The sequence below is a fragment of the Schistocerca cancellata genome, chromosome 4, assembly GCF_023864275.1.
Source record: "Schistocerca cancellata isolate TAMUIC-IGC-003103 chromosome 4, iqSchCanc2.1, whole genome shotgun sequence".
NCBI lineage: Eukaryota > Metazoa > Arthropoda > Insecta > Orthoptera > Acrididae > Schistocerca > Schistocerca cancellata.
In genome coordinates this window covers 881842032-881859824 of record NC_064629.1, presented here as the reverse complement: position 1 = coordinate 881859824, position 17793 = coordinate 881842032, and the positions used below count along the sequence as shown (strand labels likewise).

Below are 17793 nucleotides of genomic sequence, written 5' to 3'. Positions count from 1 at the left end.
CACTTATTTAGGCAAGTGAAATCTAAATTTTTAGTTACTTCTTTCTCCTAATCCTCCCCCCCCCCCTTTCCCCATACCCCCAGAAATGCTCAACCATTCTTGAGTGCAGACATATTTGTCTAATGATTTGGAAAAAGTAAAACTTTTTGTAATTTTTATTCTCTCAATTTCTCTCTCATACACGGAAGAGCCAAAGAAACTGGTACACCTGCCTAATATAGTGTAGGGCCCCCGCGAGCATGCCCAAGTGCCTCAACACGACTTGGCATGGACTCTACTAATGTCTGAAGTACTGCTGGAGGGAACCGACACAATGAGTCCTACAGGACTGGCCATAAATACATACGAGTACGAGGGGGTGGAGATCCCTTCTGAACAGCATGTTGCGACATCCCAGATACAATAATGTTCCTGTCTCAGAGGTTTGGTGGCCGGCAGAAGTGTTTAAACTCAGAAGTGTTCCTGCAGCCACTTTGTAGTGATTCTGGACATGTGGGGTGTTGCATTGTCCTGCTGGAATTGCCTGTATGTCGTGCAGCCATCAAGGGTACCCAAGTAAGCCTTCGGCTCCGAAAGCCTGTATTGATAATTTTTGGGTGGTCCAGCACTGAAATCTGCAGCAATTTGCAGAAGAGTTGCACTTATGTCACATTGAATGATTCTCTTCAGTCATCATCGGTCCTGTTCTTGCAGGATCTTTTCCGGCCGCAGCAATGTCGGAGATTTCAGGTCTTACTGGATTCCTGATATTCACGGTACACTCATGAAATCGTCGTACGGGAAAATCTCAACTTCATCGCTACCTTGGAGATGCTGTGTCCCATCGCTCATGCGCCGACTATAACACCACGTTCAAACTTACTTAAATCTTGGTAACTTGCCATTGTAGCAGCAGTAACTGATCTAACAAATGCACCAGACACTTGTTGCTTTATATAGGCACTGCTGGCCGCGTTGCTGTATTCTGCCTGTTTACATCTCTCTGTATTTGAATATGCATGCCTATACCAGTTTCTTTGGTTCTTCAGTGTACAACATTTCAAGAGTAACACACTTAGTACTTCTCTGCAGATGAAGTCAGTTTGGTATTTGAAGATGTCTCTAATGACACCTTGCTTTATTTGTTCAAGTTGCCTTCTCTTTTTATTTTGTTTTCTACATTAGATTATTTTCATATGCAATTTATTCATTCTCCTCCACCCTGTCACCCTAAACAGGATATGCAAACTGATAAAGTGATAGTTTTAAAGCGCTGTAAAAAAAATAACCACTGTCCAGAATGATGCCAGATTTGAATGGATTTTTATTAAAGACGGGGAAACATTATTGGCAAATATATAAATAAAATGTAACCAAAATTTTACTGCTTGATGGCACTGCACACAACAGAATATGAGAAATAAAAGACGTGGGATACATGGCTGTTTCCTCAGTTTGTCTCTTGAGATGTTCAGCATGACTATCTCAATGCACAAACATCCATTGCTGTTAAACCTCTTTTACAAGAATTGAGACTTTGTGCCAGTAGCTCTACAGAACTTCCATACACTCAAGGGCATAATAAAAGATGTTGGTCAAATGTTTGCCCAGGGTCTGGAGAAAATGATTACTTAATTCAAAAAGAAAGGTTCTTTTGAAGTGCAGTGTGGTAGAGGGAGGAAAACAAGCGATCCGTTATTAGTAGAAGATGTGACCACAGCAATGCAGGGGGCGTTGAGTGGGTGTGTGCAAACATGCAGTGCATGGAGAACTTCTCAAACTTTGGTTATGCCTGTGAGCACAGTGCATAAAATTCTACGAAATGTCCTGCATTGCTATCCATACAGAATTATTCATGTTCAGACGCTGCTTCATGCTTACCTGCCAGAAAGACTCTAGAATGTCTTGCTCTCAGGAAAGTGGACAATGAACAGCCATGGAACATTCTGTGGACAGACGAAGCCCATTTCCAGCTCCAAAGACATGCCAATACAAAGAATTGAAGACTAAGGCAATGGAAAACTTGCATGCACATTGATTGGTACTGCTTCTTTCTGTGAAGGAAACTGCGTGATGTGGAGATCCTGTTACCTGTACAGTCACTGGTAAATGCTATGACAGTCTTCTGGGTACCAACGTACTTTCCAACATTTCCGCATGATGTATGTGTGGATTGGATCTTTTTATGCAAGATGGTGCTCCTCCGCACATTGCTTGGCCAGCGAAACAGTTGCTGCTAAGGCATTTTGGAAATGCTAGAATTATCAGCCATAATTTCCCTACAGCCTGGCTGTCCAGATCACCTGATCTTAATTTGTGTGACTTCTGGCAATGGGGTTATCTGAAAATGTTGTGTTCAGTGCTCCAATTACAAATGCAGCGGAACTGGTGGTGTGAATTGTGCAGTAAATTATGAACAAGACCCCTGAGACACTACGATCGGTTGTGGAACATCACATTTCTCAAGTTCAACTTGTGGCAGAAAACAGCTGACAGTATACTGAACATGTGTTGCACCAGGCTCACAACAAAAACTGCTTTCGTTGTTGATTTTTATTTGGTTCTAGACTTAGTACAATTAAAAAATGATTTCTCCCATCCAATGTGGTATGACCTTTACTAACAGCGCCACAGTTGATAACTTAAAATAAAAAGGCTCTAAGCAACAAAATCATGAATTTGGGAAAATGAGTTTCAAGTTACCAAGTAATTAATGCTCATAATTGCACTGTTAATGCATTTTATTGTAATTTAAGCATAACATGTATCTAGTTTCCAAAGGAAATTACAAATATTGTATTTTAATAGTATGAAAAACTTACTGAAAGTGGAAATGCAATGAAAGGATGTATGTGCCGCAGTTCAATACTCAGCAAAAAGATATTAAAAATTCATTCTGCTTTTGTAGAGCTGTATGTGGTCATTATTTCTCTGTTACTGCATCATTTCAATCAAGTCTGTCATCTTTTATTCACAGATGTGGATTGAAACAACCACAGCAGGTGGTTACATTTTCTTGCTGTCCTGTCCTGTACTCTGTACCTATTCACAAAATAGAGATACCCTCCTAATTATTATAATTTGCTGCTTTCTTGAAATCAAAGACGTCAGATGCATTCACGTTATTGACAATAAATGGCTTTATTTGTCATGGAACAATGCATTTGGTCACCACAATAAACATAATGTCCAGTTATGGTGTAGGTCAGTGATCAGTAATGAGACTTACCTCCCGTGCTGGACAATCTTTTGCTGGATTATGCTTATTACTTCAACTTATGTATTCAATCCTTCCACTTTTCAGCTTTTTCCTCATTGCTCCCACAGAAACTCTTCATTTAATTCATTATTTCTTTCCACTCAAACTGTTACAAGTATCTGCTGTCTTCACCATTTTATCTAGCACTGAGGAGTAAGTGCATGGAACATAGAGCTTTTCATATGTTAACAGCAGTGACTGTTAAACTACATGTCATATCTTGATTGCATTCGGTACTGCATTTGCATTCATGGCAGTTGTAGCCTTTTATACATCATTGGGTTTGGCATACAGATTCCATTTCACACAAAACTTCAAAATATCTTATTTTGGCACTTACAGCCTTTTTTTATTTCAAGTCTTCAATTGTTGAATGCCAGCCTTGTGCAGTCTTGCACATTACACAGTACAGTTGGTTTAATGTGCAACTCACACCATGGCTATCATATTGCAATTCATGTGTCATTTGTAGCTGAACTCATTTACGTTATGACACTTACAATGCCAACTAGTGGCAAAATTTTCCATTCTTCCCCCCCCCCCCCCCCCATGATGTTTCCCCTTCTTTGATAACATTCCATTTAAATTTAACATCATTCTGATCAGCATTTCTTTTATTTTTTATAGCATTTTGAAATGAACTTTAATTTGAATCACCATGTACTTTTAGCTCGAGAATGGATTACACATCTTTCACTCTCCTAGTTACTGTCAAAGCGTTAAAGAATTTGGAATATCTCATTTGGGTTGCATATCAATATTTCACACTGAATGCTCGAAACACAAGCATTTAGGAGAAAAATTAAAGTAATGGCTCCAAGACAGTCATAGTATCAATAAGAAGTATGTCATTGTGACAATGGGGATTAGCACGGTAAAAATGCCCCATTTCTGCAGACCACCACCTGCACTAGCAGCCAAGCGAAGTTGATGTGAACAATTGCAGATGAGGTTCTACAAGCTTTCACTTCACCTGGTGGAAAAACCATCTATCCTTTCAGCATTGCAGATGATCTGCCAATTGTCTGCCAGTTTGTCGGGGTGCTATTGAAGCAGATAGTGGGAAGATTCCCACTGACTGACAAGCTGGGAAGGTAGGTCAAAATAGAGTATTTTTAGTGATTCTGACACAATACGCGAAGGTGATAGGATACTGGTTGTATCAGTGGTACAGAACAGAAAGAGTGTGTGGCTACCTCATGCAGGAGGAAGAACTGGGAGGAAGTTTGTATTATGACACTGGGTTATTATTATGGAGGTAAAAGTGCTTGTAATCTTGGGCTGTTAAGATATTAAAGTGTGTCAACAGTTAAAGTTTATGCTGAAGTGAGTTTTCTAAGGGTTGTCCTCAACCTAGGGTGGCATAGACATTTGGTGATGCGCCATTGAACATAGAAAATGACCCAGAAGTTACCAACATTAGCTCTATAGTCCATTTTTACTGTTTATTTTTATTGACAGTGTAATTCAAATATCCCTTTCCTCATTTTGTGTAGCTCTAAATTGAGTCATCTGGGTTGTTAGTAAGGCCAATTTATGTTCATTTTAAGTTCATTTCCTTGTCTGAACTGAGCTATTAGTGAGACTGGCACACTAACTTTAAAGAGCTGTCAGGTTTGTGACTGCAGTCTGGTCAGGGTCTGGGGAACAATTCTGTCAAAAAATTTCATAAAAGACATCCAAGACTTTGTAAGCTGATGCACTGGGGTACTTTCACATAAGTTTAGAGTGTAGAACTGGGAATCATAAAAGTTCTGTCAAAGAGAAGGCGAATGGCTGACTTCAGTTAGTTGGGAGAATTTTAGGAAAATGTGGTTCATCTGTAAAGGAGACCACATATAGAACACTAGTGCGATCCACTATTGAGTACTGTTCAAGTGTTTGGGATCCCCAAAAGGTTGGATTAAAGGAATACAGCAATGCAATTCAGAGACAGGCTGCTAGATCAGCTACCTGCAGGTTCGATATACACATAAATATTAGAGATACTTTGATAACTAAAACGGGAATCTCTGGAGGGAAAGAGATATTCTTTTTGAGGAAAAGAATTGAGAAAATTTAGAGAACTGGCATTTGATGCTGATGCAGAATGATTCTACAACCACCAATGTGCTTTTTGCATAAGAACCATGAAGATAAAAGAAATTATGGCCTGTAGGAAGGTATATAAACAGTCGTTTTTCCCTTGTTCCATTTCTGAGTGGAACAGGAAAGGAAATGACTAGTAGTGATACAAGGTACCCTCCACCACACACCATTTGCTGGTTTGCGGAGTATGAATGTAAATGTAAATAAAAGACATCTGACAGGATATTATAGGCCTTATCCAGAGGACACTGCAGCAGTAGTAGGTATAGGCCATCAACGTAAAGGTAGAAGGCTAAAGTTAAGTAATTTGCCCTGGTGTGATTTCCAAGTACAGCAACACAAAAAGAGTATCAGATATTGTTCTGATAAAATAAACATTTTATGACAGATACAACATGACTTATTGCTTACAACTTATCAGGAGAGACTAAGTCTATTAATCAGATGGACACATGGATCACTGGGGAAAATACCTGAAAGTATTAAAAATTCTTTCAAAGGTACATTGGCTGGTTATTTTACAGAATAATGCTATTTAATGGCAAATGTAAAAAAGCTGCCTACCATAGCGTAAATCGCAAATCTGTGAATCTTTTTTCTTCAATTTTTCACACACTTTTTCAGCTGGCATTGCCCACGACACTGGCTTGGACATTTCTCCCAGTATTCCAGTCGCAGACTCCTCGAGGCCACCCAAATAGTAACACTGAAAATATAAGAAAATACTTATAAACTGTTGTGGAATGTAAATTTTGTTCATTTCAAACATTCAACACAAGCAATTTGCATATTTGTTAGTTTCTGAAATGTGAAATTATTGATTTTTTTTTTTTTTTTTTTTTTTTTTTTTTTTTAGATAACTATCTGTTTGTCCCAGCTGCCTCTTCTGCAACCCCCCCCCCCCCCCCCAGACACACAAAAAAGAAACAAACAATAATCTGCTGTTCTGAAATTAAGGAAAGTCTTGGGAAGGAAAATTATTTATCAATTAGATGACACAGAAATAGAACAGTAAACATTGCTGTCAAAATATCTTAGGATGCCACATGATTCAGCAAACACTATTACATCAACATGATGATGTGTACATAGAGGAGCCAATTCCGCACAAAATTTTCAATGCTTGAAGTATTATATATGTTGTAATGTTTTTTCCTGTACATTTTTTGAATACTTTACAGTCCCTGTTTGCAATCTATAAGCTTAAATTCCAGTCTCTTTCCACATTCTGGAGATATATGAGGAAAAGGACAGATTGCTACTTACAGATATCAGCTGCTGGTGTTATCGGTCGTGTGTGCACAAGTTCTGCTTCCTTGTGTGACTATATCTGTGCGTGTGTGTGTGTGTGTGGCGCAATTTGCTGAAGAAGGCTTTGGCTGAAAGCTATAACGTGTAATAGTCTTTACATTGTGCCTGTCTGCAACACAATGAGCTATCTTTAAAGTCGGCAGCAATCTATCCTTTTCCTAATATTGTTCGTATTACAACCTGGAGTTTTCACTGTTTGGTATTATTTGTGTAATACTGAAGTACAAATCTGAATGTACTGAATTAGCAATCGTTTGTTAACTTAGTCTTTTTAATGTACAAATAAACTCAAACCTATATTAATGGAAATTCGCTATTTCTAACATAAAAAATTAATTCCTTGGACCAAGGAGGTTTTTCTATGAAAGTTACAGTAATGTTAAAAGCACAATTAAAAACAGGTTAGGAAGGTATGTAGACAGGAAGTTAACGAAAAATATTAAATGCGAATAGTTACAATCTGACAACCAGATCATGTATGTGTAAAACTACAAACACTGAAATGATTCTGTGAACACAAGGTCAGCATGAAGCAGCAAGCAAAGTATTCTGAGCCGAAACAGATTGTATTTTGACTTGCCTTTTGCTCAGGTTTATACAGGCAGCGCTCTATCATATCTTGATTCTTCTGAGGTCAATGTGCACTGCACAGACAGCATTAATATTTGTTTTGAGAATTTTCAAGTCATAACATTCACCTAAAGTATATAGTAAATACAGTACTTGCTGTGCGAAAGTATTCTGCACAAATGCAGATAACTACCTAACATATTGCGTAGAAATCACAGCTGTGAAAGAAATATGCCACACTAACGATATGCTGTCTGTAGGACATCTTTGAAACAAAAAGCTTATGTTCAAAGCTGCTTCTTTTTGTTACTTGGCACATGCACTTCATCATTCAGTTGTGCCACAACTCAGTGTATACACTTTAGTATTTCTTACAAAACTCCACACGCTATAACAAAGTTTTCAGACAATGAAATACAGGAAGTATAAAGTGCTAAGTTTTTGGGACTATAGATTGATCACAACCTCAACTGGTAAATCCAATGCACAGAACTAATGAACTGCCCCAGTTCAGCTATGTTTGCAGCACATATGATTACTGCTAGAGAATTTAAAAGTGAAGGAACTAGTTTATTGTCAATATTCCCATTCACTAACAAGTTAAACAATCATTTTCTGAGGAAATTCAAGTTACATGAATAGTATTTTCAGAGAACAGATGTGTGTTATAAAAATTATATATGGTGTTAATCTCAGAGAATCGTGCAAACCTCTTGAAAGATGTCTGTGTTTTGATTACTTTACAGTATATGCATTAAAACCTTTTGTCATTATCAGTATTTCTATTTTCCAATCACTTGGTACCCTTAATGCTTCAGTGGCTTACAAGAAAACACAGCTGGAATGGGAACAATTTCTTTCATGTAATATCTCTCAAATCTCTGGCAGAATCTCATCAGGTCTATACGACTTTCTAATGTTGAGCAGTTTTAATTGATTTTCTGTCCCATAATCACTTATCGTAATACATGTCGTTTTGGTGTTTGCGTGATGAAGGATGAACTGTGTTACATTTTCTGTAGTAAAAGAGTTTCAGATGTCTAATTGCATTATTTTGACCTGTCCTTTCTGTAACCTGTTTTGGTACCAATATGGCCACAGAGCAACTGACAAGATTATTTCAATCTTGCTGACTGAGTATACATAAAACCAAAACTTCTTACGATTATGGTTGAGAGAGACGGGCATAATTCTACTTTTGAATTCATTGAACATGTCTTGTGTTGCTTTCCTTTAGCACTTTGAGGCTTCACTCAGCTTTTCTTCGTAAACAAAGCTTCAAAGCTTTTACTTTGCTTAACTCTGTGATGAGATGCTCTTTGCTTCTGTAGCAATGTCTAACACAGTTAGTAGCCATAGTGGGAATTTTCCACCCATCAAAACCTTGCTCAGTATTTAATGGTCTAGGGCAGTGGTTGTCAAACTGTAGCCTGCATAACTTGTTCGTGCAGCCCTGGGTCCTCAGCCATATGTTGTCATAACACACAGCTGAGAACCACAGGCGGCCAAACACTTGATTCAGACTGCATGCGGCTCAAAGGCTGCAGCTTGACAACTATTGGTGTACGGCAGTGGTTCTCAACCTGGCAGTAATTACACCTGAGGGTTAAATGAAATTTTCTGATGGATAAAAAGAAAACGGTTCAATTATGTTTTGGCCATTAAATTAATAACAATAATAAATAATTAAATAAATAAATAAAAATAATAATTATTTCGTATGACTGACATAACTACGTTATTCATTTCCATACTAGCATTAATGCCCGAGTAGTCCAGCTAGTACACACATACCTTACACCCTCCATCTGTGACAGTAAAACAAGACAAAAATAACATAAGCTTAAATGTCTCAAGAAAATTATTTCTCCGAGTTGTAAGTAGTTTCCACTATAGACCATAAATTGCTTCATTATTCACTTTGCAACAGTAAATGAACCAATTGACAGTACAACAGTAAACATGTAATGGCTACTACAATGCTGTAGGGCCCCATCATCATCATCATCATCATCATCATCATCATCATCTATTATTAGCAGTGGTAAAAAAACAAAGTGTTGGCATCCTGAAGTCTTCCAATTCCTTCTATTTCAGATATAATGAGTTCAACAATCTAGTGATTTACTAACAATAGGCCTAAATATAGTGCACACAATTTAATTTGGTTGATTTTGAATGGTGATATAGGGTGTGGGTGAAGCCAGTGTTGCTAGGGAGAGGAGTGGTGCAAAGGAGACATGCTTTGTAACAAGGGTGTATCCTCACTGTTGATAGTTTTCTTTTGTGTGGAGGAGCTGTAGGTAACACTCATGATGCTTTGTGACGTGCTTTATCATTCCAAAAAAAAAAAAAAAACTGTTGTTTGAAATAAGCAGCACTAATTGTCTATTTGATTCATTAGTTTGAGGTTTGATAAAACAGTTACAAAAACTAAATATTACTTACCTTTTATCATTTAAAAATAAAATTTTTCTAATAAAATTCTTCTTCATTCTAAAGTTTAGTTAGGCACTAATGATGATGATGGTGGGAGCGTAAAAAAAAAATGGGGGTGGGGGTTACTAGGTAACGTCTAATTTCACTTAGGGGGAATAGTAACAGAAAGGCTGGGAACAACTGGTAAAGGGGGTACTATACAATGCTTCTGAATTTTATCAATTCGTGCTTCACATCTTCATCTCCAGAGTCAAATATGATTGTCACCCTTTTAACATTTAAGTTTATGCACTTGTATTCAAACAAACTTTGGATTTTTTTTTTTAACTCCTCTGATGTTAGCACCTTGGGAACAGTTTTCCAAGAACTCTAGAGACTCTTCAAATTAGAAAAATTGTTGTTCTTGCCTCTTTTGTTTGACATATGGGAACAGAAATCTGCTACATAGGCAATGAGATGTTAATTTAATGTTTTCCTTCTCCAAACTATTATTTGATGTGCAGTTCACCAAGATTCTCGAAGTTATTGTAGGGAACTTTTAATTGGGAGTTTTACCACATTTGTGAGCTGCATTAGAAGTGATGCCTCCTGATATTTTACACAGATATGTGAAACAGCTTTTCCCTTCCTGTTGTAGTTTATCTTAAATCAGTTTGAAACATTTTAATTGCACGAGTCTTTTCTTCTTCTTTTTATTTTTTGGGTGTGCATACGAACATTGAAACTGACAAGCTATGGGGAATATTTGATCATACTGTTTAACAATGTGCATTCTTGATCTTGTGACCTAGTTTACTTTACAGTGAAAGTCAAGGAATCACATCTGAGATTGTTGCTAAATCATTTAAGGATATGGTTTAGGCCATCTGCTCAACTCTGAAATTAGACAACCTTAAAAGATTTTGGGTGTGATGCAGCAGATAGTGGCACATCCTTCCACCCCACATGCTCTCTCTACCAAATCAGCAACCATCTAAAGGAACCAGTATCTCCACAGGACATGGATGAAAAACATAATCCATGCTGACATGGACTACGATTTGCAATTGGTTGCACTCATTTTGTTCAATAGCTCCTGCAGAGCTGCCTTCACATATCCAACAAGAACTCGCCACCATGGGAAGTTTACACTGGCCTTTTATCCCGGCGTGCCTTTTCTTCTTTTATCAAGAAGTTCCAGTATCTGGCTGATGATGGAGCTCCCAATGATCAACACACACACTCTTTAAGCACGTGTGGACTTGGTAGGAAAAATGGCCTCTGGCCCCAACAGACAAGGCATCCCGTGCTGGCTCAGATGTGATATCAACACTGGGCACAACCTCGAACCTGTTGCTAAGGCATGGGGAAAGCCATGGGGCCAGTTCTCACACTCACATTCCACCAAGAAATAAGCACACAGACTACTATCTGCCACTCACTCAAATAAGGACAAACCAATGCTGTAGTCCACTGCATGACAGTGATATAGGGTTTATAGATGTCTAGTGGATGAATTATATTATTATCTGCATACTCTCTGATCTGTATATCAAAAATATACAAAGTAAATTTTTTGTAGCAGGTCTCTATAACTTTCAGCAAAGCTGAATGGGATCAGGATACATGAAACTCGGAATCTCTACAGTTAGCTTTATTTTGTATTATACAATGTCAAGAGAAATCACCAATATGATGCAATTTACTGACCTGTTGCATAAAGACATTATGAACTCACTTGAACCTTCACTAGTTTTATGGCCTGCCTTTAATAAATTCCTCGAAGAATATTTTATACATTGAACACATACTGGAAAACTGACTGTACTGAAATGGCAATAACCTTGACTCACACTGGAGGAAATTTGTTTCACTGAACTGTGACACATATTGTATATTTCCTGCTGATCATACTGCGCATGTGGAACTAACATGATATTTGCTGGCTCAAGTACACAGTGCTAATATATCATTCACCACCAAGTAAGTTCCTGTTTCTTCAGTGGAGGGGAGTGGGTAACAGAGTGGGGGGAGGAATTCTCCAGTTACATGATAACCCGCATGGCTTTGGTGCCAAAGCTTCACTTTATCTAAGATAAAGATGTGTAGTCAATATTTACACTTTTTTATACCTATGTAGTCTTCTGTCATTTCTTGGTTTATTTATTTATTCATGCAAGGAAAAATCTCTCAATGATCTAGCATTTGTCAAGGTAATACAATGCCAATGAATGGGCTAAAATGTAACACAAAACATACATAATATGCTTTAAGGTGGTTGGCTGTGGCCTCAATTAAGGAACCATCCCAGTTTTCACCGCCTTTGTGATCCTGGAAACCAAGTGGGGGTCTTTTTCCTAGTTTACCACCACAACAACCACCTAAAGTGATATGAAAAGAATGTTTACCAGTTTTACATATTTCCATTTCTGCACTGTGTCCCTTCTATAGTACTGTCAGTAAGAGTACTTACTTCAGTAAATAATAAATTTAGATTTTATGATAGTGAGCTTTATGACACTGCCTAGATTATGAAGTCTCATTGAAAACATTTCCAACATATTAAGACCTCCCAAAACGACCAAAACAGAGTTCCAGATCATAATTCTGAACCAGGCCTACTACATAAGCATGATACTATTGCACTTGGCCGTTACTGGAAACACGTGAGGTGTTCAGTAAACAAGTACAGTGGTGACTAAGGAAAATGCATCATACTGTCAATGCTTTCACATTACTTGTGCAAATACTATTAATCTGATTATGTACTGACTCACGATAACCAGCCAAAATGCCCTGACCCCCAGGTTCAATATGAGTGTGATCCACTAGTATGTCAGTGCCATGCCTCTTACTATTAAAGCATAACAACAAGCTTAAATTCATCAAAACACTGTCCTCTTTCCAAAACCCCATAGTTTCTTCTGTGCCTAATAAAATGCTACACCATTACATGTTGAAGGCACAGCTCAAGTTCATGTCCTAAGTCAGAATATGGTTTTAACTAGGATACAGGTTCACTGTTGGACACATCCTACTGCAGCATGGTCATTTCTGTCCAGGAAAACATTACAATTTTGTGGCCCACCCCAGTATGCAACTATCTAAGACACAATGTCAATTTAAGTTATTCAACAATAGAATGTGTCACTGTTTGATTCTTGATAGAGTGACCACAAATTTCACTATCACAAAGCCTTGCCACTTCATATTCTAAATCACACTTAAAATTATTCAGTGCCAAAGCAAGATAATGCTACAGTTTGCATAGGCCTAACTAGAAAAGCTGTTCCACAGAGGACCACTTACACATTTTAATAGCCACACAAGAATTTGACAAGGAAATATAAGATTTTTTCCCCCCTGAAATCTAGGACAGATTACATAGAGTTCTATAACAAAAATTGCCTTGTTAGAGAATTAGTGGTAAATTTGGAGATGGAAATAATGTAAGAAGTTACACGTCCTACTAATTTTGAGATATCAGAAACCAATCTGATGTACTTTTTGTACAGTCATTCACCAATTCCCAACATTCTGTGACAACACCAGAACTATCCAAACAATTAAGATTCATAATGAACTTAATCAACAGTTTCTTCTAAGTAAGTTCCATACTCACACACTACTACAGAATGTTTGTCTTTGGAATGCAAAGAATGCAGCTACTTAACTGACAACCTATTTAGGACACTATGAAAAAGTGAAGAAAAAAAAATTATTTTAGAACACACATTATTGATCTTCCTCTAACTTCCAGCCCATTATGAAATTTTTATATAAAAGTAATGTTACATCTATGAATGCAAAGGGCTACCGGATATCAATGTATTCAACATAAATTTGGTAATTCCCAGACAGACATTTACATATGAACAACATACAGCCACTCAAGGGTTTACAGATATACCATAGGCGAAACTACAATAAATATAACATTCCCTATTATAATGTTCATTTGAGACTGACTGTGGAATAAACAATTATTCTGGATGACCAGATCATTTTTACTCTGTGACTACTTTATTAAGGATTGGTCACTACAGCTGTAAAGATACTTACAAATCTGTTCTCTTTTCCTTTCGTAGCTTTGCAGAATTTTCTAAATTCATCTTCAATTAATGTTGGCTTGGATCTTACATCATCGCTTAGCTGACCACTAAATTTTTCCATTACTGTCACACACACTGTGGAAGAAAGTACCATGTTAGCTAGTTATCATAGAAGTGACAAAATCATGGAGAAGGTGGGAGGGGAGGCGGCCAGAGCCAGGGAGATGGAGAGGTGGTGGTATCGTCAAATGGTGTGAAGTTGACCAATGGGGTCAAGTTGACTGAAAAAGTTCAAAAACACTTCATGTTAAATAACTACATATTGGTGACAAAAATTATTTTATTTTAGTTGTTATATTTACTTTTGTAAATTTCTATCTGAATATGAATCGTTTCCAGAAAGTCTGAATTCTGCTTAAAATTTTTTTATTCATGTGACTGACATAAACCAACTCCTGAGTCTGGACCTTGATATTGTCCACTGACCCTACAGGACAACAACAGCTAGATGAATAGCAAAAGTTTATCTATTATACTCCCCTATTTTCGGACACACAAATAAAACTTTGGAAATTCTTGGTGGAATCGGGGTGAAGTTGACTGTCTTCTCTCAAGCAGTTGTTCTGTGTGTGTACGAATGTAAATTAGGTGAATTGAAGAAATACAGCTTGGATGATTTAGAACGGTCTCTAACAGAAATTTGAAATGGAAAAATAAGCATTAACAAGCCCAGCCGTATGAAAATTCTCCACAGGAACCCTGATAAACAGCATTCACAATATTCACGGTAAAATACAAGGTAGTCACCCAATGATTAGTGCTACAGAAGAACATGCTCTACTAATGGGACTACCTTGTTAATTTCCACTTACTGCTATGGATCTTCGATATACAGAAAAGGTACTCCTTGACAGAAGAAGTTATGACTCTTCAGTACAGATCCAAGGAAATAGTGAACACTACGTAGTGAAAATTCTTTTGAAATTATAAGGACAGCTAGACATTACAGTCATCTGTAGAAATGTCCTTTTGTGTAGCCTGTAATTGATGACAGATAGAATCTAGGCTTTAAATGCTATAAAAAATTTGCCAAACCCAATAGTTGTAAGGGAGGGGATTTTTCTTTCAAAGTTGACACATCAGAGTTCAATGTACAGTGAGCGGAATACTTTATGTGTTGTTCGGAACGTCACAAAACAAATTTGTGATCACAGCTTTTTGTCCTCCAACTTTCTTTGTATGTTGTCCTTAAATTAGAATTAAATTTTAATTGTTATGCTACATATATCTTTCACTCATTGATAAAGTTTCAGAGCAATTGAAGTCATCCTAGAGTCAAACATTCCACGATTATGACAACAGATAACCAATCAAATTCTCTCCCAGATGGAGTGAAGTACACCAACATAGGTTTTAATTTTCCACTCATAGCACAATTTTATAAAAGCTAAAAAGTTTATTACTACAGCTCAATACCTATTGTCTGAAAGAAAGACCAATATATTAATTATAACGGTTTGAAAAATATTTAAGTTTAAAGTGCAAAATTTGTCCCGTTCACCCCTTTTCACAATGGACACAGAGTGGATATTACACAAGAAACACATCACAGTGCTAATGATAAGTGTCTTAGCATATTTTCCAATATTATCTTTTCCCAACTGGTTCACATTTATTACTTACCTACGAAACAAATAATGGTTCAATGCTTTCTCAGATAGTGTTGCTTTGGACACTGCAGTGCTTTACTACGTACGGTCCTATTGGCAGTAGATGTCCTCGTGTTCCAGCCTTCAAATTGACTGACCCAGCCAGTTATGGGGTGATATACAGTTTAACACAGATTCCAAACCATGGAGAAACTTGACATTTTTCACATTAATAAAAAATTATGGTTAAAGTTATCGATTCGACCCCCACTGAAATATTGGGTGTGGTGACAGACTTATCTGTAGTGCAGTCCGAGGTCTAGGTTAGGTTGGAAGGTGCTAAGTTTGTTGCGAGTTGGTGAAGCTAACAAATGTGAAAGCAGAAAGTCTGGTTGTGGTAACAAACCGACCAGTAGCAAACACTTATGTTTAAGTCCTTGCCGTATTGAAAAATGGATAGAAGTTATGTACTGAATTCCCTTGCATTTTTCAATATGACACGGACATGAACATTAGTCTTCACTACCAGATTTTCTACTCTCACATTTGTTGGCTTCACCGACTCACCACCAAGTTACCACCTTCTAACTTAACAAGACCTTGGGCTGCACTACAGATCAGTCTATCACCACACCCAAGATGTGTGTGTGTGTGTGTGTGTGTGTGTGTGTGTGTGTGTGTTGGGGGTGCAGGCAGCAAAACGTTACTTTAACGCACTCTTCTGCCCACTCTATCACTGAGGTCTCAAATCTCACTACATGCAGCTGCAATGCCGTCAACTAATCACGAAAGTGGAGAATGGGATATCTGGGGATTTTAAACATCCCCATAAGAAACAATGAAGATAAATGAGTTTGCATGCCTAGATGGAAAATTGTATGTTGTTACCCAAGAATGTGACTATCACATCAGTCTGGAAATACAAGTGTAATATAATTATGCAAACATTAAGATGGAGATGGACATGCACTCTCTCTAACTTCATGAAATTTTTACTCTATACAGTATTAGCACATAAAAATGACTCCAATAGAAAACGCCACTGCTCAAGAACAGCAGCAAATCCAAATACATTTTCTTTTAAAATTGACAACACTTTCTTACAGATACACGAACATCTGCATCTGGAAAACCAGTTTCACTAATTTCTTTCTTTGAAATATATTTCTGTCCTCCATAAAGATTGACTGTATGTACCGAGTATTTATCAGGAATTGCCCATGTTACAATAAATAACATGAAATGTAGTAATCTTTTTGTGTAACATGAACTGCAAGTCCAATTTTGCAATATTTTCTGGCTTTTTGTTAGACTAGTTTTGATTTCTGCCCTGTATTATTAACTTCTAAACATCAAATATGCAACGTATTCAGTAGGCCTAATTACAATGATGATGCTATTTGCCGGGCAGAAAAAGTTAAATTCATAATCGCAAATATATCCATGGTTAACCACAGACGTATTACAAAAAAGTGTAAACGGTGCTTAGAATTAGGGCAAATTACCGTAAACGTAACGAACACATAGTAATGCAACTATGAATACAGGGGACACGTAACTTGAATTAGCTATCACATTTGTGGTTATGAAATATGAGCGGGGCGGTCCATCAAGCAGTTTTACAATTCCTCTGAAGATATAATAATTTCCTTCTCTGTAAACACCAAATCAATCAAATACAGTGATAATGCTTGATTGTATATATATAAACAAAGTGTAAACTTCGTCTCCATCATATACGTATTTTAATATTTACTAGAAATTAAAGTTACTAATAAAACAAAGCAAAGTTCGCAGTAATTTACTTCTAGATTTAATTGCAACAAATACAAGAGTTGTCCGTGATAAAATGGTATTTTTCTGCAAAAATATAAAAACGAAAGATATTAAAAAAAATATACCTTCGCAATCTGATTTCTTCAGACAGGAACCACACCCAAGAAGGGCCAGCAGAAATAAATAGAAAGCCATTGTCAAATTTCTTTGTGCACCCATTGTTGTATTAATCCAGACACGAAAGTACCGGATACTTCACGTCACACTCACACTTCTACACTCAAACACCATGCATCACAGACAGCGTGGAATATACAAATGTGCTCACACGCTATTGGTACACGTTCTTGACAGTGCAGCCAATATTCCACGTAGCTTGTCAAATCCGATGTTCGTGCGCGCTTTAAAAATAAATAAATAAATAAATAAATAAAACAAAGAAATGGTTCTCGCCCCAGATGAGCAGGATGTAGCACACAAAACATAAACGAGGAATTAGTTATATAGAATGAATTTTTCACTCTATAGTGAAGAGTGCACTATTATGAAACTTCTTCGCAAATTAACCTGTGTGTTGCGCTAGCGCTTGAACTCCGAACCTTACGCCGCATTTATATTAAACTTAAAAACACGTTGTTCACGTTACCGCGTACACTGACGAAAAACATTTCTAGACATGTATTCGCAATGT

The 17793-nt window shown here is 37.2% G+C and overlaps 1 protein-coding gene across 1 annotated transcript in view; it reads right to left on the bottom strand.

Moving 5' to 3' along the window:
* LOC126185041 (mesencephalic astrocyte-derived neurotrophic factor homolog) overlaps positions 1 to 17424 on the bottom strand; it is a 30183-nt gene extending 12759 nt beyond the window's left edge. Inside the window, exons 1-3 of the mRNA XM_049927788.1 lie at positions 17228 to 17424; positions 13688 to 13812; positions 5891 to 6032 (exon numbers count right to left, since the gene is read on the bottom strand). Coding sequence (XP_049783745.1) covers positions 5891 to 6032; positions 13688 to 13812; positions 17228 to 17321 — 361 coding nt within the window. The 5' untranslated portion in view covers positions 17322 to 17424. The remainder of the gene's footprint in view (positions 1 to 5890; positions 6033 to 13687; positions 13813 to 17227) is intronic.
* Positions 17425 to 17793: the final 369 nt, after the last annotated feature.